This window comes from Oncorhynchus masou, chromosome 7 (genome assembly GCF_036934945.1).
Source record: "Oncorhynchus masou masou isolate Uvic2021 chromosome 7, UVic_Omas_1.1, whole genome shotgun sequence".
Lineage (NCBI taxonomy): Eukaryota > Metazoa > Chordata > Actinopteri > Salmoniformes > Salmonidae > Oncorhynchus > Oncorhynchus masou.
Genome location: NC_088218.1, coordinates 27660740 through 27683427, shown reverse-complemented (window position 1 = coordinate 27683427; position 22688 = coordinate 27660740). Strand labels below are relative to the sequence as shown.

Below are 22688 nucleotides of genomic sequence, written 5' to 3'. Positions count from 1 at the left end.
AAAAGTAAACGTGTATCCCTGTCCCATCAGCCCAGCCAGGCAATTGATGAACAAGATCTCCACTTTAAAAAAGCATCTAGACAATATCTCCCCTTGCTTTTGGCTAGCATTTGGTTTGACTCAATGTCATCACAACCAATGTCACTGCTACAAAGAATATACTAATAGTCGGTGACAATAATTTGGCCTAGGTGGTGACCTTCTTTCCCGGTCAGGGTTGTGCTGAGGTCCAGCTCCTAGTCTGCTTTCTGACAGATACAGCAAATCAAATCAAATTGTATTGTATTTGTCACATACACATGGTTAGCAGATGTTAATGCGAGTGTAGCGAAATGCTTGTACTTCTAGTTCCGACAATGCAGTAATAACCAACAAGTAATCTAACTAACAATTCCAAAACTACTGTCTTATACACACAAGTGTAAGGGGATAAAGACTATGTACATAAAGATATATGAGTCAGTGATGGTACAGAGCAGCATAGGCAAGATACAGTAGATGGTCTTGAGTATAGTATATACATATGAGATGAGTATGTAAACAGAGTGGCATAGTTAAAGTGGCTAGTGATACATGTATTACATAAAGATGCGGTAGATGATATAGAGTACAGTATATACGTATACATATGAGATGAATAATGTAGGGTATGTAAACATTATATTAGGTAGCATTGTTTAAAGTGCTAGTGATATTTCCCATCAATTCCCATTATTAAAGTGGCTGGAGTTGAGTCAGTGTGTTGGCAGCAGCCACTCAATGTTAGTGGTGGCTGTTTAACAGTCTGATGGCCTTGAGATAGAAGCTGTTTTTCAGTCTCTCGGTCCCAGCTTTGATGCACCTGTACTGACCTCACCTTCTGGATGATAGCGGGGTGAACAGGCAGTGGCTCGGGTGGTTGTTGTCCTTGATGATCTTTATGGCCTTCCTGTAACATCGGGTGGTGTAGGTGTCCTGGAGGGCAGGTAGTTTGCCCCCAGTGATGCGTTGTGCAGACCTCACTACCCTCTGGAGAGCCTTACGGTCATGGGCGGAGCAGTTGCCGTACCAGGCGGTGATACAGCCCGCCAGGATGCTCTCGATTGTGCATCTGTAGAAGTTTGTGAGTGCTTTTGGTGACAAGCCGAATTTCTTCAGCCTCCTGAGGTTGAAGAGGCGCTGCTGCGCCTTCTTCACGATGCTGTCTGTGTGGGTGGACCAATTCAGTTTGTCAATTCAGCATCACCTTTGTATGTGTGTGTTCTATGTGACATGATTTGTGTTATGTCCCAATTCGCTACCTCAGGGGTTCAGCTTGAGAACCAAATGAGGAATTAACTATCCTACAACGACCCAAGTTAAGAACAAATAGTATTATATGTGATTATAAATGTATTAACTCGTGACCTACCTCACATGCCCAGTGCCCACTTTGGGTCCCGACCCACAGTTTAAGAAACTCTGCACTAATGGCATACCTCATCATTGACTTTAAAGCATTGGACTGAGTTATACATTTTTGTCATTCTGGTTTGTATTTAAAACCCAGCAATTCAATATGATTTCAGATTTTCTGGTCAAAGAGCACCGAACACATTTTTAATCGGCCATAGATTTTTTTATAATAACATAAGTTGAATACCAATGCACAAATGCTACACTTTTGGGAAAGATACAATGCCCGTAAAAATCCTTATAATAGTACTTATATAATTAAGAACTCTTTGTTTGTTTTACTGGTATTGGAGGGGGTTGCAGAGGAGGTTGCAGAGTGAGCGAGCACTTGACTCCCCTGTACCATAGATGGTGTCCAGACAAATGTGTAATCCGGTGTGTGTGTCAATCAGATTAAAGATTTTTCCAAACCCGTTTGGAAAAAATTAATTGTTGAAATTATAAATGTGTTAATTATTCATATTTAATTGGTGTAAGCCTGTGTGTTGTGTGTTCGTGATTATGTGTGTGCCAATAAGATGACATATTTCTCCAAACCTGTTTAAAATTTTTTTGTTAATTGTTTATATTTAATTGTGTAATCCTGTGTGGTGTTTGTGTGTACACATCTTCTAAATAAAATGTTAGATATAGTTTGTTTAATTCATGCATAATTATGAGAAAGTTAAGAAAACCATGTATGGGAACATTTAGGGAGTTCCTTACTTTGTAACCTTCAGAGTGCGTTCTTAACTTTAATGTTCCCAGAACGTTCCCCACTACCTTCAATACAACCAAAGGAGAACGTTCAAAGAATGTTAAGAAAACCATCTATTTGAACCTTTAGGGAACATGGGTGCAATGACCAGGGAACATTACCACAACCTTCAGAACCAAAATGTGTTATCTTGGTGTTACTGTATAGAGCAAGTTCTCGAGGTGTTTGTGGAGGCTGGGCATTGCGGTAATTTGGCCATTCTAAGGCTCTGGTGGAATTTTCTATACAGCTTGCCGAGTGCGGGCGAGATCATGGATCTGGTGGCATTTCGGAGAAGCCCCAGATCCATGCTTTCTTTGGAGGGGAGGATTTTGCTCAATAGGAAAGTTACAACAACAACAAAAATGCATCGGGTCAATGTTGTCACAGTTGCTTCTTGTTGAAAAAGCAGCTGCTAACGTTAGTTTGCTATAGCTAGCTATCCTCATCCTCCATTTCTGAGTGAATTTGTGTCAACTTTTTTTCTACCTAGCAAAATAAGTGAGCTAGATTTTTTTTGTGTGCTACAATATGTCGATAACATTGCTATCGACTAGTAAATATCTAACTTCTCATGGACAGATTCTTGTGGACAGATGAACCGGCCATTGTTCTCTGAAGATCCTCTCAAACTCTGTGAGGTTTGGATGGGGAGCGTTGCTGTATAGCTATTTTCAGGTCTCTCCACAGATGTTTGATCGGGTTCAAGTCCGGGCTCTGGCTGGGCCACTCAAGGACATTCAGAGATTTGTTCAAAAGCCACTCCTGTGTTGACTTGGCTGTCTGCTTAGGGTCATTGTCCTGTTGGATTGTGAACCTTCACCCCAGTCAGAGGTCCTGAGCGCTCTGGAGCAGGTTTTCTTTAAGGAGCTCTCTGTACTATGCTATGTTCATCTTTGCCTCGATCCTGACTAGTCTCCCAGTTCCTGCCACTGAAAAACACCCCCACAGCATGATGCTGCCACCACCATACTTCACCTGGTGGGATGGTGCCAGATTTCCTCCAGATGTGACATTTGGCATTCAGGCCAAAGTGTTCAATATTAGTTTCATCCGACCAGATAATCTTGTTTCTCATGGTCTGAGATTTTAGGTGCCTTTTAGCAAACTCCAAGTGGGCTGTCATGTTCCTTTTACTGAGCAGTGGCTTCCATCTGGCCACTCTACCATAAAGGGCTGATTTGTGGAGTGCTGCAGAGATTGTTGTCCTTCTGATAGGTTCTCCCATCTCCACAGAGGAACTCTGGAGCTCTGTCAGAGTGACCATCGGTTCTTGCTCACTCCCCGAACAAGGCCCTTCTCCCCCGATTGCTCAGTTTGGCTGGGCGGCCAGCTCCAGGAAGAGTCTTGGTGGTTTCAAACTTCTTCCATTTAAGAATGATGGAGGCCACTGTGTTCTTGGGGAGCTTCAATGATGCAGAAATGTTTTGTTACCCTTCCCCAGATCTGTATCTCGACACAATCCTGTCTCGGAGGTCTATGGACAATTCCTTCGACCTCATTCCTTGGTTTTTGGTCTAACATGCAATGTCAACTGTAGGAACTTATTTAGACTGTGTGTGGCTTTCCAAATCATGTCCAATTAATTGAATATACCACAGGTGGATTCCAATCAAGTTGTAGAAGCATCTCAGGGATGATCAATGGAAACAGGATGCACATGAGCTCAATTTTGAGTCTCATAGCAAAAGGTCTGAATACTTATGTAAATAAGGTATTTCTGTTTCTTATTTTGAATAAATTTGCACAAAAAAAATTGTAATTCATTTTATAATAAGGCTGTAAAGTAAAAAAAATGTGGAAAAAGTCAAGAGGTCTGAATTATTTCCGAATACACTGGCTGTGATTACGAGCAGCAGTTGTTCCTGGTTTTAGGTTTTCATCATTGATTATTTGGACGAATCAGGATTGGAGCGAATGCATTTCCTTTTGGCCATGATAAACACGAGTGAAATTAGCGGAAGGGAGGGGTGTGGCCTAAAGTTTCCGTCAGGTTTGCCAGGTCTAAGCAAAAATGTCTAGCCCAATGACCACTCAAAACCTGCACAAACGGCCTAAAATGTATCCCCCAAATTATTTGCACAGCAAGAGACGAGTTGCCATATTTATACAATAAGCCCTTTTTCCATGACATTATCGAGCAAATTAAGAAGGAATATCGTAGTAACTTGTAACGACGTTAGAAGCTAAATTAGGTTTTCCTAAAAATAATAATTGCGAGCTATGACATGTGTTATAAAGGAATTTGAATGCAGTACCAGTCAAAAGTTTGGACACCCCTACTCATTCCAGGGTTTTCTTTATTTTTAATATTTTCAAAACTATGAAATAACACTAGGAATCATGTAGTAACAGTGTTAAACAAATCAAGATATATTTGAGATACTTTCAAAGTAGCCACCCTTTGCCTTGATGACAGCTTTGCACACTCTTGGCATTCTCTCAACAAGCTACACCTGGAATGCTTCTACAACAGTTTTGAAGGAGTTCCCCAGTGCTGAGCACTTATTGGCTGCATTTCCTTCACTCTGCAATCAAATTTATCCCAAACCATCTCAATTGGGTTGAGGTCAGGTGATTGTGGAGGCCAGATCATCTGATAAAGCACTCCATCACCCTTGGGCAAATAGCCTGGAGCCTGGAGGTGTGTTGGGTCATTGTCCTGTTGAAAAACAAATGATAGTCCCACTAAGCTCAAACCAGATGAGATGGCGTATCGCTACAGAATGCTGTTTTAACCATGCTGGTTAAGGGTGCATTGAATTCTCAATAAATCACCGTCAGTGTCACCAACAAAGCACCATCACACCTCCTGCATACTTCACTGTGGGAACCACACTTGCAGAGATCATCCGTTCACCTACTCTGCGTCTCACAAAGACACGACGGTTGGAACCAAAAATCTCAAATTCATCCAAATTTGCCATGGTTTGCTTAGATAAAGTCAGTTAGCCTATAGCCCCTGATAGGCCTACACCTAATTTCAGATAGTTTACAGTAGCCTAGACAAGATGTAGGAAAGATGTAAACTGAACGATTTAGCAGCTTGCTTAGTTCAAATTAACAGACTAATTTGTTCAACATGAATAGCGAGACAATTGAGGTTATAAGTGCTTATGTTTCCCAAAAGCCTGCTGGAAGGCTACTGAGGATAGGGTCATCATTACAACACTTAATAAAATATTAATAATATGTACATTACCGTTCAAAAGTTTGAATCACTTAGAAATGTCCTTGTTTTCCATGAAAACATACATGAAATGAGTTGAAAATGAATAGGAAATATAGTCAATATGTTGATAAGTTGAATGATTTCAATTGAAATAATAATTGTCTTTCAAACTTTGCTTTCGTCAAAGATTCCTCCATTTGCAGCAATTACAGCCTTGCAGACCTTTGGCATTCTAGTGGTCAATTTGTTGAGGTAATCTGAAGAGATTTCACCCCATGATTCCTGAAGCACCTCCAACAAATTGGATTGGCTTGATGGGCACTTCTTACGTACCATACAGTCAAGCTGCTCCTACAACAGCTCAATAAGGTTGAGATCCGGTGACTGTGCTGGCCACTCCATTATAGACAGAATACCAGCTGACTGCTTCTTCCCTAAATAGTTATTGCATAGTTTGGAGCTGTGCTTTGAGTCATTGTCCTGTTGTAGGAGGAAATTGGCTCCAAATTAAGAGCCGTCTACGGGATATGGAGTGATAGCCTTCTTCCTTCTTCAATATCCCCTTTACCATGTACAAATCTCCCACTTTACCACCACCAAAGCACCCCCAGACCATCACATTTCCTCCACCATGCTTGTGAGATAACGTCAAGCACTCCTCCAGCATCTTTTCATTTTTTTCTGCGTCTCACGAATGTTCTTCTTCAAATCAAATGTTATTTGTCACATACGCATGGTTAGCAGATGTTAATGAGAGTGTAGCGAAACGCTTGTGCTTCTATTTCCGACCATGCAGTAATATCTAACAAGTTATCTAACAATTTCACAAAAACTACCTTATACACACAGGTGTAAAGGAATGAATAAGAATATGTATATAAAATATATGGATGAGCAATGGCCAATCGGCATAGGCAAGATGCAGTAGATGGTATAAAGTACAGTATATACATCTGAGAAGTAATGTAGGGTATGTAAACAATATTTAAAGTGGCTAGTGATACAATTATTACATCCAATTTTTAATTATTAAAGTGGCTGGAGATGAGTCAGTATGTTGGCAGCAGCCACTCAATGTTCGTGATGGCTGTTAAACAACTTCTATCTCAAGTCCATCAGACTGTGAAACAGTCTCTCGTTCCCAGCTTTGATGCACCCATATTGACCTCGCCTTCTGGATGATAGCGGGGTAAACAAGTTAGTAGCTCGGGTGGATGTTGTCCATGATGATCTTTTTGGCCTTCCTGTGACATTGGGTGCTGTAGGTGTCCTGGAGGGCAGGTAGTTTGCCCACGGTGATGTGTTGTGCAGACCTCACGACCCTCTGGAGAGCCTTACGGTTGTGGGCGGAGCAGTTGCCGTACCAGGCGGTGATACAACCCGACAGGATGCTCTCGATTGTGCATCTGTAAAAGTTTGAGTGTTTTTGGTGACAAGCCGAATTTCTTCAGCCTCCTGAGGTTGAAGAGGCGCTGCTGCGCCTTCTTCACCACACTGTCTGTGTGGGTGGACCAATTCAGTTTGTCCGTGATGTGTAATCCGAGGAATGTAAAACTTTCCACCTTCTCCACTACTGTCCCGTCGATGTGGATAGGGGGCTGCTCCCTCTGCTTTCCTGAAGTCCACGATAATCTCCTTTGTTTTATTGACATTGAGTGTGAGGTTATTTTCCTGACACCAGACTCAAAGGTTCCTCACCTCCTCCCTGTAGGCCGTCTCGTCGTTGTTGGTAATCAAGCCTACCACTGTAGTGTTGTCTGCAAACTTGATGATTGAGTTGGAGGCGTGCATGGCCACACAGTCGTGGGTGAACAGGGAGTACAGGAGAGGGCTGAGAACGCACCCTTGTGGGGCCCCAGTGTTGAGGATTAGTGTGGTGGAGATGTTGTTTCCTACCCTCACCACCTGGGGGCAGCCAGTCAGGAAGTCCAGGACCCAGTTGCACAGGGCGGGGTCGAACATTAGAGGGTACTATGGTGTTAAATGCTGAGCTGTAGTCGATGAACAGCTGTCTTACATAGGTATTCCTCTTGTCCAGATGGGTTAGGACAGTGTGCAGTGTCATTGTGTTGTCTGTGGACCTATTGGGGCAGTAAGCAAATTGAAGTGGGTCTAGGGTGTCAGGTAGGGTGGAGGTGATATGGTCCTTGACTAGTCTCTCAAAGCACTTCATGATGACGGAAGTGAGTGCTACGGAGCGAGTCATTTAGCTCATTTACCTTAGCTTTCTTGGGAACAGGAACAATGGTGGACATCTTGAAGCATGTGGGAACAGCAGACTGGGATAAGGATTGATTTAATATGTCCGTAAACACATCAGCCAGCTGGTCGTTGAATTGCGACTCTACTTAGCTTGTTTGATTGCCTTGCGGAGGGAATATCTACACTGTTTGTATTTGGTCTGGTTTCCAGTCGCCTTGCCCTGATTAAAAGCCGTGGTTTGTGCTTTCAGTTTTGCGCAAATGCTGCCATCAATCCAAGGTTTCTGGTTGGGGAAGGTTTCAACAGTCGCTGTGGGTACAACATCACAAACTTAGATTAGTCTGTCCATAACACTTTTTTCAAATCTTCCTCTGTCCGGAGTCACCTCTTCACTGTTGACGGTAAGATGGGTTTTCGCGGGTACTATTTAATGAAGCTGCCAGTTGAGGACTTGTGAGGCGCCTGTTTCTCAAACGAGACACGAATGTACTTGTCCTCTTGCTCAGTTGTGCACTGGGGCCTCCCACTCCTCTTTCTATTCTGGTTAGAGACAGTTTGCGATGTTCTGTGAAGGGAGTAGTACACAGCGTTGTACGAGATCTTCAGTTTCTTAGCAATTTCTCGCATGGAATAGCCTTCATTTCTCAGAACAAGAATAGACTGACGAGTTTCAGAAGAAAGTACTTTGTTTCTGGCCATTCTGAGCCTGTATTCAAACTCGCTGATGCTCCAGACACTCAACAAGTGTAAAGGCCAGTTTTATTGCTTCTTTAATCAGAACAACAGTTTTCAGCTGTTCTAACATAATTTCAAAAGGGTTTTCTAATGATCAATTAGCCTTTTAAAATGACAAACTTGGATTAGGTCACACAACGTGCCATTGAAACACAGGAGTGATGGTTGCTGAAAATGGGCCTCTCTACGCATATGTAGATATTCCATTTAAAAAGTCAGCAATTTCCAGCTACAATAGTCATTTACAACATTAAATGTCTACACTATATTTCTGATTAATTTTATGTTATTTTAATGGGCAAAAAATGTGCTTTTCTTTTAAAACCAAGGACATTTCTAAGTGACCCCAAACTTTTGAATGGTTGTGTAGCTTATTAAATCATGTCTCAAAATACAACACTTCCCTTTTAAGACATAAGAAATGCACATGTGCTTTTATTGGAAGCAACCACTCCTCCATTGTTGCATATAGGCCTACTGGACCTCTGATTGGTTATGGTGCACCGGTCTGTGTAGAGTAGGGGCCTGAGTTGTGCCTGTCAATGCAATTTCATCCTACTCCAATGCGCTATGCCTACAGGAGGAGGTCAAAAAGGGAGGTCAAAAGGGGGGTGAGTGTAGCCGATGTGAAATGGCTAGCTAGTTAGCAGTGGTGCTCGCTAGTGGCGTTTCAATCGGTGACTTCACTTGCTCTGAGACCTTGCAGTAGTGGTTCCCCTTGCTCTGCCAGAGATGAGAGCGTCCCTGGTTTGCGCCCAGGTCGGGCGAGAGGACGGACGTAAAGGGATACTTTGGAACAGATTTCCACAATTTTTATCACTTGGAGCTGATTTGCTGTACTTTGTTTTATGTCCAGCAATAAAACATAACAAATAAATGTAAATGTTTATTTAGAAAAGTTCAAATTTCACCCCTCCGCTGGTTGGGCCACATAAAATCATCCGTGGGCCAAATTCGGCCAATGGGCCACCAGTTGGGGAACCCTGTTGAAGCATGTCTGTCATTCACCATGTCCATAAGAGCATTATTCATTTTTACATTTTGTCCATTAGCGACACTTGTCCAGAGCAACATACAGTCAGGACTTTCAACTAAGGCAAGTAAGACAACCCAGTCATTATTCACGTAAATAAGGTCATTTCAACAAACATCATTTCCATTTTTTCTTTCTTTATTATTTCAATAGATTTTACACTATCCTGCTGTAACATAAAATAGCACAAACTATACGCACAAAGAAAACAGAATGGTTACATCAAAACTAATAATCCAATGAGTTGTCTTTTTCTCTATATATATTTTTTGTAAAGTAGATGGGATACTGCATTTCTGATGACAAAGCAGTCTCAATTCATTACCTGGGTAATATTCAATAGTGAACACCATAAGCGAAACGTTTTGCAACATTAAAACAAAAACAAGCGTTTCTTATTGGACAAGTTCAGTTAGCCCCTTCCCGTTTCAGCACATTTGCTTCCTTGTGAATACGACCCTGGCTGCAGTCCTTTTAGGGACCATTCAGCATGGCATGATGGCCACAACCCTCATCGTCAAGCTCTCTACAAGGATAGAATAGGGCCCTGTTCCAATACTTTAACAAAATGCATCATTGCTTTCCCCCTTCCTTGAAGAAATACCTAATCTGCCATGGCTGGATTAGAGAAAGCTATGATAGAACTGTTGCTTAAATTTAACAAATTGTGTTAGATCAGAAAGTAAGTAAGGAAGGGTGTGTTATTAAAGTATTCGAATGGGGCTTTAGGACACAACTACTTTTTGTACAGCAGTTGATCCTTTTGGCCTCACCTTTTAAAAACGCCAAAAAATATACTTAAACCAATATTTAATTTATGTGTATAAATAAAAAATATTGTTTTAAGTTTTTACTGTTTATATATACACACACAACCGTTCAAAAGTTTCGGGTCTTAGAAATGTCCTTGTTTTTGAAAGAAAAACACATTTTTGTCCATTAAAATAACATAAAATTGATCAGAAATACAGTGTAGACATTGTTGTAAATTACTACTTTTTATGGAATATCTACATAGGCATATTACATTATTACATACATGGAACATGTGTTCCAATGGCACTTTGTTAGCTAATCCAAGTCCATAATTTTAAAGGCTAATTGATCATTAGAAAACCCTTTTGCAATTATATTAGCACAGCTGAAAACTGTTGTTCTGATTAAAGAAGCAATTACAACTGGCCTTCTTTAGACTTGTTGAGTATCTGTAGCGTCAGCATTTGTGGGTTCGATTACAGGCTCAAAATTTCCAGAAACAAAGACCTTCTTCTGAAACTCGTCAGTCTATTCCTGTCCTTAGAAATGAAGGCTATTACATGTGAGAAATTGCCAAGAAACTGAAGATCTCGTACAACGCTGTGTACTACTCCCTTCACAGAACAGCACAAACTGTCTCTAACCAGAATAGAAAGAGTGGGAGGCCCCAGTGTACAACTGAGCATGAGGACAAGAACATTAGTTTGTCTAGTTTGAGAAACAGATGCCTCACAAGTCCTCAACTGGCAGCTTCATTAAATAGTACCCGCAAAAACCCCAGTCTTACCATCAACAGTGAAGAGGCAACTCCGGGATGCTGGCCTTCTAGGCAGAGTTGCAAAGAAAAAGCCATATATTAAACTGGCCAATAAAAAGAAAAGATTTAAGATGGGTAAAAGAACACAGACACTGGACAGAGGAACTCTGCCTAGAAGGCCAGCATCCCAGAGTCGCCTTTAAAACTGTTGACATTGAGACTGGTGTTTTGTGGTCTCTATTTAATGAAGCTGCCAGTTGAGGACTTGTGAGGCGTCAGTTTTTCAAACTAGACACAAATGTACTTGTCCTCTTTCTTTGTTGTACACCGGGGCTTCCCACTTTTTTTTCTTTCAAAAACAAGGACATTTCTAAGTTACCGCAAACTTTTAGTGTGTGTGTGTATATATATATAACGCAAAAGTCTTCAGTAGAGACTAGTTTATAGCCTTTAAAAGTTTATTTTTAACAGCTCTGGAACATAAAACCTTAAGCACGATGGACTAACGATAAGGCAAAGTGTTTGGATAAGCTGTCTGCTCAGCTGACCCAAGTGCTTATATATTTTTCTCTTACCGTCAGTCAATGTCAACACATTTCATTTCAATCCAAGAACAACTTGGATTTGTCTCATGTGCAGACTATCTTTTGTGTTTTTCGGTATAACTAGAAACATTCAGTAAATTGTTTATTAATAAAAACTTTTTTCCATGCAAGATGCTCAAAGGTTATTTCTCTGATACAAACAGGTAGTGACTATTATACAGAATTACTGGTGTATAGTAACTTTGCAAATTTCATTAGGTATGGCATCGGTAATAATGAAATGTTTTACTTTACCGGAAGAAGTGCAATCCTTAACTGATGATAAACAATTTAACAAACTACATTCATAAATATTTTTCCATTGGTGTGCATGAAACCAGTGGTCCTTTCTCAGGGGAAAAGTTGTACATCTTAACTATTCAATTAATAGATCATTTGTTATAATTTCATCCTAAATAACATTGGTAACTTTGTCTATTACATCTTAAGTGTTAAAGTTACACATTTACAAAGGCTGCTAAGGAAAATTGTCATAATCACGACAAATAAGAAATGTTGAAATCTGCTTTACAATCTAGTGATGTGTGCAGTGTTCTAGAAAAAAAAGTCAACTTAATGATTACATAATTTACAAAAATACAGAACTTTAGTAATTGCAACTTTGTTGACACAGCAACAACTTAATATTATGAAATACTAGAGTGAAAAGTACATATTTAAATCATTTTTTTGGTAAAATTTCACCTATACAATTAACATTCTTATTTTTTATTTTTTGTTGAACAATAAGCAATTCTAAATCCTTGTTCATTACTGTAATGCGATGAACTGTGTTGATGACAAGACAAGGGAGATCCAGTAGCTTTCTATTGGTGGCTTTTTAAGACTCCACCCACTTGCTTCTGATCTGCATCTCATTGGCTGACCAAGGAGACACGACCTTGTAGGTATGCACAGCGCAATAAATTACATTCATTTCAAAATAGAATAGGTTACATCATTCTGACTCATTTGACAAAACATTAAAATACGATAAGTTACCAAAAAATACCTTCGTTCACCTTCCACCAAAAATTACATTAAAACTGTAACCTTTTAGAAGAAAATCTCAGTGAAAGGGAACAAAAATAAACAAAAAACGAAAGACCAGTGCCTTATTATTTTTGAACCAAAGGTGTCTCGTTGTGGATTGTCTGTTGATCAAGCGCCATGAAAATATGTCATGATTCTGATCCTTTTTGTTGAACACAAGGAAAATAATTGGTTGTGTAGTGTCGAGAAATGTGATTTAGAGTCGAAATACATACAGTGCCTTGCGAAAGTATTCGGCCCCCTTGAATTTTGCGACCTTTTGCCACATTTCAGGCTTCAAACATAAAGATATAAACTGTATTTTTTTGTGAAGAATCAACAACAAGTGGGACACAATCATGAAGTGGAACGACATTTATTGGATATTTCAAACTTTTTTAACAAATCAAAAACTGAAAAATTGGGCGTGCAAATTTATTCAGCCCCCTTAAGTTAATACTTTGTAGCGCAACCTTTTGCTGCGATTACAGCTGTAAGTCGCTTGGGGTATGTCTCTATCAGTTTTGCACATCGAGAGACTGAAATTTTTTCCCATTCCTCCTTGCAAAACAGCTCGAGCTCAGTGAGGTTGGATGGAGAGCATTTGTGAACAGCTTTTTTCAGTTCTTTCCACAAATTCTCGATTGGATTCAGGTCTGGACTTTGACTTGGCCATTCTAACAACTGGATATGTTTATTTTTGAACCATTCCATTGTAGATTTTGCTTTATGTTTTGGATCATTGTCTTGATGGAAGACAAATCTCCATCCCAGTCTCAGGTCTTTTGCAGACTCCATCAGGTTCTCTTCCAGAATGGTCCTGTATTTGGCTCCATCCATCTTCCCATCAATTTTAACCATCTTCCCTGTCCCTGCTGAAGAAAAGCAGGCCCAAACCATGATGCTGCCACCACCATGTTTGACAGTGGGGATGGTATGTTCAGGGTGATGTGCTGTGTTGCTTTTACGCCAAACATAACGTTTTGCATTGTTGCCAAAAAGTTCAATTTTGGTTTCATCTGACCAGAGCAACTTCTTCCACATGTTTGGTGTGTCTCCCAGGTGGCTTGTGGCAAACTTTAAATGACACTTTTTATGGATATCTTTAAGAAATGGCTTTCGTCTTGCCACTCTTCCATAAAGGCCAGATTTGTGCAATATACGACTGATTGTTGTCCTATGGACAGAGTCTCCCACCTCAGCTGTAGATCTCTGCAGTTCATCCAGAGTGATCATGGGCCTCTTGGCTGCATCTCTGATCAGTCTTCTCCTTGTATGAGCTGAAAGTTTAGAGGGACGGCCAGGTCTTGGTAGATTTGCAGTGGTCTGATACTTCTTCCATTTCAATATTATCGCTTGCACAGTGCTCCTTGGGATGTTTAAAGCTTGGGAAATCTTTTTGTATCCAAATCCGGCTTTAAACTTCTTCACAACAGTATCTTGGACCTGCCTGGTGTGTTCCTTGTTCTTCATGATGCTCTCTGAGCTTTTAACGGACCTCTGAGACTATCACAGTGCAGGTGCATTTATACGGAGACTTGATTACACACAGGTGGATTGTATTTATCATCATTAGTCATTTCGGTCAACATTGGATCATTCAGAGATCCTCACTGAACTTCTGCAGAGAGTTTGCTGCACTGAAAGTAAAGGGACTGAATAATTTTGCACGCCCAATTTTTCAGTTTTTGATTTGTTAAAAAAGTTTGAAATATCCAATAAATGTCGTTCCACTTCATGATTGTGTCCCACTTGTTGTTGATTCTTCACAAAAAAATACAGTTTTATATCTTTATGTTTGAAGCCTGAAATGTGGCAAAAGGTCGCAAAGTTCAAGGGGGCCGAATACTTTCGCAAAGCACTGTATCTCATAAACCATTAGGTAATAACGTGGAGGTTGGTTTTAAACAATGCTAGTACACAATTAACTATAGCATAGCATAAAATAACAGACTGTTCTGGTGACACTTATTTTGATGCTTAACAACAAATTGAAATAAATGTGAATACATTGCTGATTATAACCATGACTATAAACTCTCAAAGTAAGAAACACGTTACATACATTACACATAAGTCACAATTTCCTGTATTCTCAATCACTTTTTTCAATGTAAACTACTAAAAACCTATGGTAAGAACAAAATATTACATCATGAAATGTTTAACAAACATTCTACCAAGCTATCTTGGTTAGTTTATATATATTTTCTATTCAGAAAGTTATTTTTTGTTGTGTTAAATATAAGTTTACAATAACACTAGGGTACTGCTTTAACCATGGCATCTGCATGAAAAATGAATAGTCTTTTCTCTAAATAGGTCAACATACTATTGGGAACTTTGCTTGAACCATCCTTTAATATATTCTTATTTTTTCTTTGACAAAGTATGTTTCTCCAGATGCTTGTTGTTTTAAAGTTAAAGGATTTTTAGGCACTTCTACAGTTTTTCTCAAATAGAAACAGGATTCTCGGTGATAGCAGGGTGACGACTGACAGTCACAGATAGTCCTCCAGTCAATAACTTCACGTCATCTCACGACGATGACTAGCATCTTTGAATGCACCTTTTTGAGTCGTAGCACTTGTTTCACCCCTCGCCGATCTCACCCTTATCCCTCCTTCTAGCCCCACTCCCCAAAAGGCCTCGTCCCCGTGGTCTTGACTTTGGGGCTTCTGGTGGACTTCCAGTCGAGTCGGTCTGTTCCAGTCTGCTGGCAGAATCCATGGCTTGGCCCATTAGGCTGAGGCTCTCTCCCACCATATGCTTTCGGCCACCAGCAAGCTTTTGTTAAGCCCTTGGCACACAAACCGGGGCCATATTGGCTAGTAGCACTCCCTGATGCCCAGTATAACTCTCCCCAACACCGACCCCTCTGAGGCTCCCACCCAACCTCACACACACACACACACACACACACACCCCAAATATCAGCACCCATCCAAATGTAAAACTGAAAATTTAACGAAGGAGAAGAAATCTAAATTCTAGGTTCTTTTTTTCCAGACGTGCACAAAAACGAGGCCCGACTGCACGTTTTGGCCACGAAGCTGTTCCACGTCTGTTCCCTTGCAGATCGACTCCGATCCCTTCTGTCCGTTAGTCTGTCAGTCGCGATGACTTTCGTTTGGCAAGCCGTTGGTTTTCCAGAGATTAAATGTTGGCAAATGGTTCATATGGAGTGCATACCACACCATTTTAAAGGGGTGGTGGTGATGGGGTGGGGGAACGCGTTCAAACCATCATTAAGAGGACAGTCATTGAGTAAACATGTCGTCTTCCCTAACATTTGTCTTTTAAAAATAATTAGAACAAACAAAAAGTAAAACAATCCCTTCTAGCTTGATCTGGAGCGCCAGTTGCAACCAGGAGCTTCTCTGTGACTCTCCTGTTTAAAACAATGAAGCACTTTTGACAATAAGCACTAGTTCTCTTATAGTGCAAATAAGGTGTTTTCAAAGGGTGAACATTTGTGCAGATCGAGGTTCTGTTTTGAAAACAAAATATAAAAAAGGACCCATATTACTTTAACAGAGAAAACAATCGTTAAAATGAACATCGCCATCTCTCCACTAAGTACATATTCTTTTTTGTCATAATTTTCATGGCAATAGTTTCCTAGCAATACATTTACATCTTTTTGTTGTGTGTATCATCTTACACCAGCACTCAAGTCTTATGGTTAATTGGTAGTATTACACTCTTAGCATGCAGGTTGTTGAAGGGGAAGGTAGTATGTACAGAAAAAGGGCTGTTTTGGGCTTTGTAGTGCAGCTTCTTGACACTCCATTTCCTTCCTGACAGTTACTTCAGGATGATCTGTGGGAGAGGTGAAGAAAATGGAGAACAAAAACATCAGTTCATTGCCTAAACCTTTTCAACTGATAGGCTCCATCTCATTTAATCTTTCTGTGATTCCTCACATCTGATCCCCTCACCTTCTTCTCAACCATATTGGAGGAGAAGAACCAAGTTTCCTCTGACTTTCTCCAATGCGAGTAGAGAGGATGCAAGGAATCCAGGAAAGATTGAGCAAAAGACAGATTGTCTTCATAGGGTGGCTAAAAAGCCAATCCCTAACATACACTACATGACAAAGTAAGTGGACACCTGCTAGTCAAACATCTCATTCCAAAATCATGGGCATTAATATGGAGTTGGTCCCCCCAATTGCTGCTACAACAGCCCCCACTCTTCTGGGAAGGCTTTCCAATAGATGTTGGAACATTGGAAGCAAGTCCCCGCAGCATCCAGCCACAAGAGCATTAGTGGAGGTCAGGCACGGATGTTGGGCGATTAGGCCTGGCTTGCAGTCCGCGTTCCATCGAACACCTTTAACATCCCAAAGGTGTTTGTTGGGGTTGAGGTCACACTGATCTCGACAAACCATTTCTGTATGGACCTCGCTTCGTGCATCGGGGCATTGTCATGCTAAAACAGGAAAGGGCCTTCCCCAAACTGTTGCCACAAAGTTGGAAGCACAGAATCGTCTAGAATTTCATGGTGTTGTAGCTTTAAGATCTCCCTTTACTGGAACTAAGGGGCCTAGCCCGAACCATGAAAACTGCCCCAGACCATTATTCCTCCTCCACCAAACTTTACAGTTGGCACTATGCATTTGGCAGGTAGCACTCAGTTCTGTGAGCTTGAATAGCCTACCACTTCACGGCTGAGCCGTTGTGGCTCCAAGACGTTCCACTTCACAATAACAGTACTTCCAGTTGATCAGGGCAACTCTAACAGAGCAGAAATTTGACAAACTTACTTGTTGGAAAGGTGGCATCCTATGAAGAGTCACTGAGCTCTTCAGTAAGGCCATTCTAATGCCAATGTTTATCTATGGAGATTACATGGCGGTGTGCTTGGTTTTATACACATGTCAGCAACGGGTGTGACGGAAATAGCCAAATCCACTCATTTGAAGGGGTGTGCACATACTTTGTATATATAGTGTGTGTGTGTATGCAATGTCGATCCTGCAAGCTCATAACAAGTCCTTTTAATGACACGAGTGGAGTCATTTGACTTGAAAAAAAAAAAAAAGAATGTTGCTTACTGCTGGTTACCCAGACAGAGGCCCTCTCCAAATCCCCCCCCCCAGGCACTTGCGTAGATCCAAGAATACTAGATGGGTGTAAGTAATAAGAGGAAAAGGTCGAGCTACACCTATCCAATTCCTTCAAATATACAAAATAGGTCAACTGTTTAGGTGGTAGGATCTAGGGGTCGTTTTTGGACAGGGCCACAGAAAGCAAATTATTGGCTTATCATGGCAGTGAAAGGCCTCAGAAAGCAGACAGATACAGTAGATGAGCTGGCTGATGCATAGAGGACCACCATGATGTGTTGTACCAGCTACAGCATTGAAATATAATGATTTTTTCCCCTTTTAGGCATTTTATTTCCATGCGTTACAGGCCAATGCTAGCAATGGCAAAAGGTCACTTCACACACTGGCAGTTAACTGGCAAACTGCCTAAATGACCATAACAAGCGTTCTAATCACCTGTACATGCACACTGAACATGTGTAATGAACACGTGAAAAATGATCATAAGTGTTCAAGGGTGGAGATGCTTGCATGCTTGGAAATGGAATACACAGACGTCACTGATGAGGACAGCAGTAACAACAGCAAATCAGATAATCAGTAATATGGAGTGAGTGAATGGGCCATGATGGACAGAAAGAAGGAAATGACAGGTCAGGGGTGGATGCCTGACCCACAATAAAATAAAAGCAAACATCAGATGATGTTGTTGGAATAAAATGTGTGTGACACTGATTGCACTGTTTGTTTTTTTGTGCTTCTGATGGAACTTTACATAAATCCTTACTGCAGACAGCAGCCCCAAAGGGGACATTGTACAATCATCCTGCAGATATGTGAACCAATGTTTACTCTAATTACTTTTTCTAACCAATGTGACAAAACCACCAATAGTGTATCTAGGTGTATTTCCCAATTCAGCCAGAAGAGGGCGCGCCCACATCCTTGTCAGGGCAGTGAGAGGCTTGACCTGCAGATACTTATGATCAAGACTATTGTCTGTGGGGCTGACGCCAATTAGTCGACCTGTCGATTGTTTGGTACTTAGGCTGTTGGTCGACCGAGATCGTTTTAGTCGAGCAGTAACAAATATAAACTACCGGCCAAAATATTTAAAACCCCTACTCATTGTACAACAATAGTGAAGACATCAAAACTATGAAAAAGCACACATGGAATCATGTAGTAACCAAAAAAAAAGTGTTAAACAAAATCAAAATATATTTTATATTTGAGATTCTTCAAATAACCATCCTTTGCCTTGACAGCTTTGCACACTCTTGGCATTCTCTCAACCAGCTTCATGAGGTAGTCACCTGGAATGCATTTCAATAAACAGGTGTGCCTTGTTAAACGTTAATTTGTGGAATTTCTTTCCTTCTTAATGCGTTTGAGCCAAGGTAGGGGTGGTATATTTGGTAAAAGACCAAGTCAGAAACCTTCTGTCCAAAAATGATGCAGAAAAATCTATCCATGCTTTTGTCACTTCTAGATTAGACTACTGCAATGCTCTACTTTCCGGCTACCCGGATAAAGCACTAAAAACTTCAGTTAGTGCTAAACACAGCTGCAAGAATCTTGACCAGAACCAAAAATGTGATCAAATTACTCCAGTGCTAGCCTCTCTACACTGGCTTCCTGTCAAGGCTAAGGCTGATTAAGGTTTTACTGCTAACCTACAAAGCATTACATGGGCTTGCTCCTACCTATCTTCCCAATTTAGTCCTGCCGTACATACCTACAAGTACGCTACGGTCACAAGACACAGGCCTCCTTACTGTCCCTAGAACCCTTAAGCAAACAGCTGGAGACGGGGCTTTCTTCTATTGAGCTCCATTTTTATGGAATGGTCTGCCTATCCATGTGAGAGACGCAGACTCATTCTCAACCTTTAAGTCTTTATTTTTCTCTTCAGTAGGTCCTATGACTGACTGTAGTCTGGAAAAGGGGTGTGAGGGTGACCGGAAAGGCACTGGAGCAACGAACCGCCCTTGCTGTCTCTGCCTGGCCGGAAACCCTCGCTCCACTGGGATTCTCTGTCTCTAACCCTATTACGGGGGCTGAGTCACTGGCTTACTGGTGCTCTTCCATGCCGTCCCTAGGAGGGGTGCGTCACTTGAGTGGGTTAAGTCACTGACGTGATCTTCCTGTCCGGGTTGGCGCCCCCCTTGGGTTTGTGCCGTGGGGGAGGTCTTCGTGGGCTATACTCGGCCTTGTTTCAGGGTAGTAGGTTAGTGGTTGAAGATATCCCTCTAGTGGTGGGGGCTGTGCCTTAGCAAAGTGGGTTGGGTTATATTCTGCCTGTTTGGCACTGTCCGGGGGCATTGATGGACAGGGCCACAGTGTCTCCGACCCATCCTGTCTCAGCCTCCAAGTATTTATGCTGCAATAGTTTGTGTGTCAGGGGACTAGGGACAGTCTATTATGTCTGGAGTATTTCTCATGTCTTATCCAGTGTCCTGTCTGAATATTCTCTCTCCCTCTCCACCCCCCCCCCCTACGAATATGATCCACATGATCAGTCACTTTGTGTAAAATGTGAAAGCAAGCAGTTTGCATACGAATCACGTAGGTCACCTATTTTGGATTCAAAACGGCAAATTTCGCCGAAAGGTTTGCATCCCTGCCAAGTTCATTTTATGGCAAAAACAACACCAATAAGCAAAGAAAAATGACAGTCCATCAATACTTTAAGACATGAAGGTCAGTCAACGCAGAACATTTAAAGAACTTTGAATGTGCAGTTGCAAAAACCTTCAAGCGATATGGGTCATACGTAAATGCCAACAAAGCCGAAAAAAATGCTTCACAGAGTTCAAGTAACAGACACATCTCAACTAGGGATGCACGATATATCGGTGAACATATCAGAATCGTCTAAAAAGGAAAACATCAATATTGGCCCGATGTATAATTTAATACCCATGTTAAAAATCCATGTCAAAGCTACCGTGCACAGCATATAACGTATTTACATGATGTAATAATGCCACGTCAAATTTTGCTCTACACGTGCAACACAGCATTCCTAACCTAGCCCACAATGTCTGCTGTGTGGATCGAGCAGCCAACAAGTCGAGCAGTCATTTGAAAGAGTTTAAACATTTCAGCGAGACAACTCAAAAAGGCAAAATCCATTAAAGCCAAGATAATGGTATTCATTGCCCTTGACAATCAACCGTTCTCTGTCGTGGGTGATGTTGGCATTCGCCGACTGGTCGAGCACCGGTACACACACTACCAAGTGCGCTATTTTTCCAGATGTTGCCCTACCGGAGTTAGACAGTAATAGTGTCACTGTTATTAGCTTCATGACATACATACTATGGAACGCCGTTTGGGTCTTTGCGTGTCAAAAAAGACACAGTAGCACTGTCAAAGCTGTACAAAAAAAGTCTGCCAACACCGGCCACAAACGATGTGTTTACAATGCCACGTTGGAAATAAAGCATCATTTGTTCGACCGCAACTTTTGGGGTAGCTATCTTTAGCTTGATAACTAGCTAGCACCAATACAACCAGCCTGAAAACGATGACCAGTAGAAATTGCAGTCATTTTCATTATTCTTAGCAATAATTTAGGAACCCTTGTGACTATTAGCTAGGTTGCCACTTGTTTTTCACCTATTGAAATTGAACTTCAGTTGATAAAATAAATAGCTAGCCAGCTAGCTTCATCTGGCTAGTGAGGCTCGACCGGACCGGGTTGTGTTGTGAAGCTAGACACAATAAGGATTCGGCACAATAGTGGAATCTGCAGTTTTCCTTAATAAAAGTATGTCATTGACAGTGATGCAAATGAATACAAATAGTAGAACTATGCCATACTTTTATTTTGAAGGCTAACCCGCAAAGTCCACTATTGTGGCTAGTTTCACATAGATGGGTCCGACCACCATTAATCAAATACGAACTGTCTTATAAATTAGGGCTATTTTAGATGACACCTAGCTATATAGTTAGCTAGCTAACTAACTATAGCTACTGAAACAGATTATGTTGTGTTATTTGACACGTTTTAGATGACACCTAGCTATATAGTTAGCTAGCTAACTAACTATAGCTACTGAAACAGATTGTTCTGTTATTTGACATGTTTTAGATGACACCTAGCTATATAGTTAGCTAGCTAGCTAGTGTTATTTGACACGTTTAAGATGACACCTAGCTATATAGTTAGCTAGCTAACTAACTATAGCTACTGAAACAGATTATGTTGTGTTATTTGACACGTTTTAGATGACACCTAGCTATATAGTTAGCGAGCTAGCTATGTCGTGTTATTTGACACGTCGTGTATCTTTTTTGACACGCAAAGACCCAAAACGGCATTCCATAGAAATCGTGGTTGAGAATGAAATGACTAAACAAAACAACAACAAAACAGCACAGCAAATAAGTGAAAGAAACAGGTTTTGATGATGTTTTACTGGTAATGGGGACATACGTAAATGCCAACAAAAGAACTTGTTGGTCAGTGTGGTGTGTGTGTGTAACCTTTATTTAACTAGGCAAGTCAGTTAAGATAAAATTCTTATTTACAATAACCCTAACCCCAATCCCAGCTGGATGTGATACAGCCTGAATTTGAACCAGGGACTGTAGTGACACCTTTGCACTGAGATGCAGTGCCTTAGACCGCTGCGTTCATGTGGGTGTGTGTTAACTATTTAACCTCTTGATGCTATGGGGGCGCTATTTCATTTTTGGATAAAAAGACGTGCCCGTTTTAAGCGCAATATTTTGTCACAAAAAGATGCTCGACTATGCACATAATGGATAGCTTTGGAAAGAAAACACTGACGTTTCCAGAACTGCAAAGATAGTCTGTGAGTGCCCCAGAACAGATGCTACAGGCAAAACCAAATGAAACTTCAACCAGGAAATGAGCAGGATTTTTGAGGCTCTGTTTTTCATTGTCTCCTTATATGGCTGTGAATGCGCAAGGAATGAGCCTTCCCGATCTATCGTTTCCCCAAGGTGTCTGCAGCATTGTGACGTATTTGTAGGCATATCATTGGAAGATATCATTGGAAGATTTTTCCAAGCGATTCACCGGAGAAAGGAGACTACCACGAACGATATATCAATTAAGAGATATGTGAAAAACACATTGAGGATTGATTCTAAACAGCGTTTGCCATGTTTCAGTCGATATTATGGAGTTAATTTGGAAAACAGTTCGCCGTTTTGA

The 22688-nt window shown here is 41.0% G+C and overlaps 2 protein-coding genes across 15 annotated transcripts in view; one reads left to right on the top strand and one right to left on the bottom strand.

The window, feature by feature from the left end:
- Positions 1-22688, top strand: part of LOC135543620 (cysteine and tyrosine-rich protein 1-like) — a 387961-nt gene that overhangs the window by 149180 nt on the left and 216093 nt on the right. The window lies entirely within an intron of this gene.
- The window catches only part of LOC135543616 (muscleblind-like protein 2a), an 85149-nt gene continuing 75262 nt past the window's right edge, over positions 12802-22688 (bottom strand). For 8 of the 14 annotated variants that reach the window (XM_064971024.1, XM_064971028.1, XM_064971032.1 and 5 more), the window contains one exon: positions 16158-16263. In XM_064971024.1, coding sequence (XP_064827096.1) covers positions 16249-16263 — 15 coding nt within the window. In that variant the 3' untranslated portion in view covers positions 16158-16248. Of the gene's footprint in view, positions 16264-22688 lie in introns of all 14 variants that reach the window. The other 6 variants (XM_064971021.1, XM_064971027.1, XM_064971030.1 and 3 more) reach the window with 1 other exon arrangement.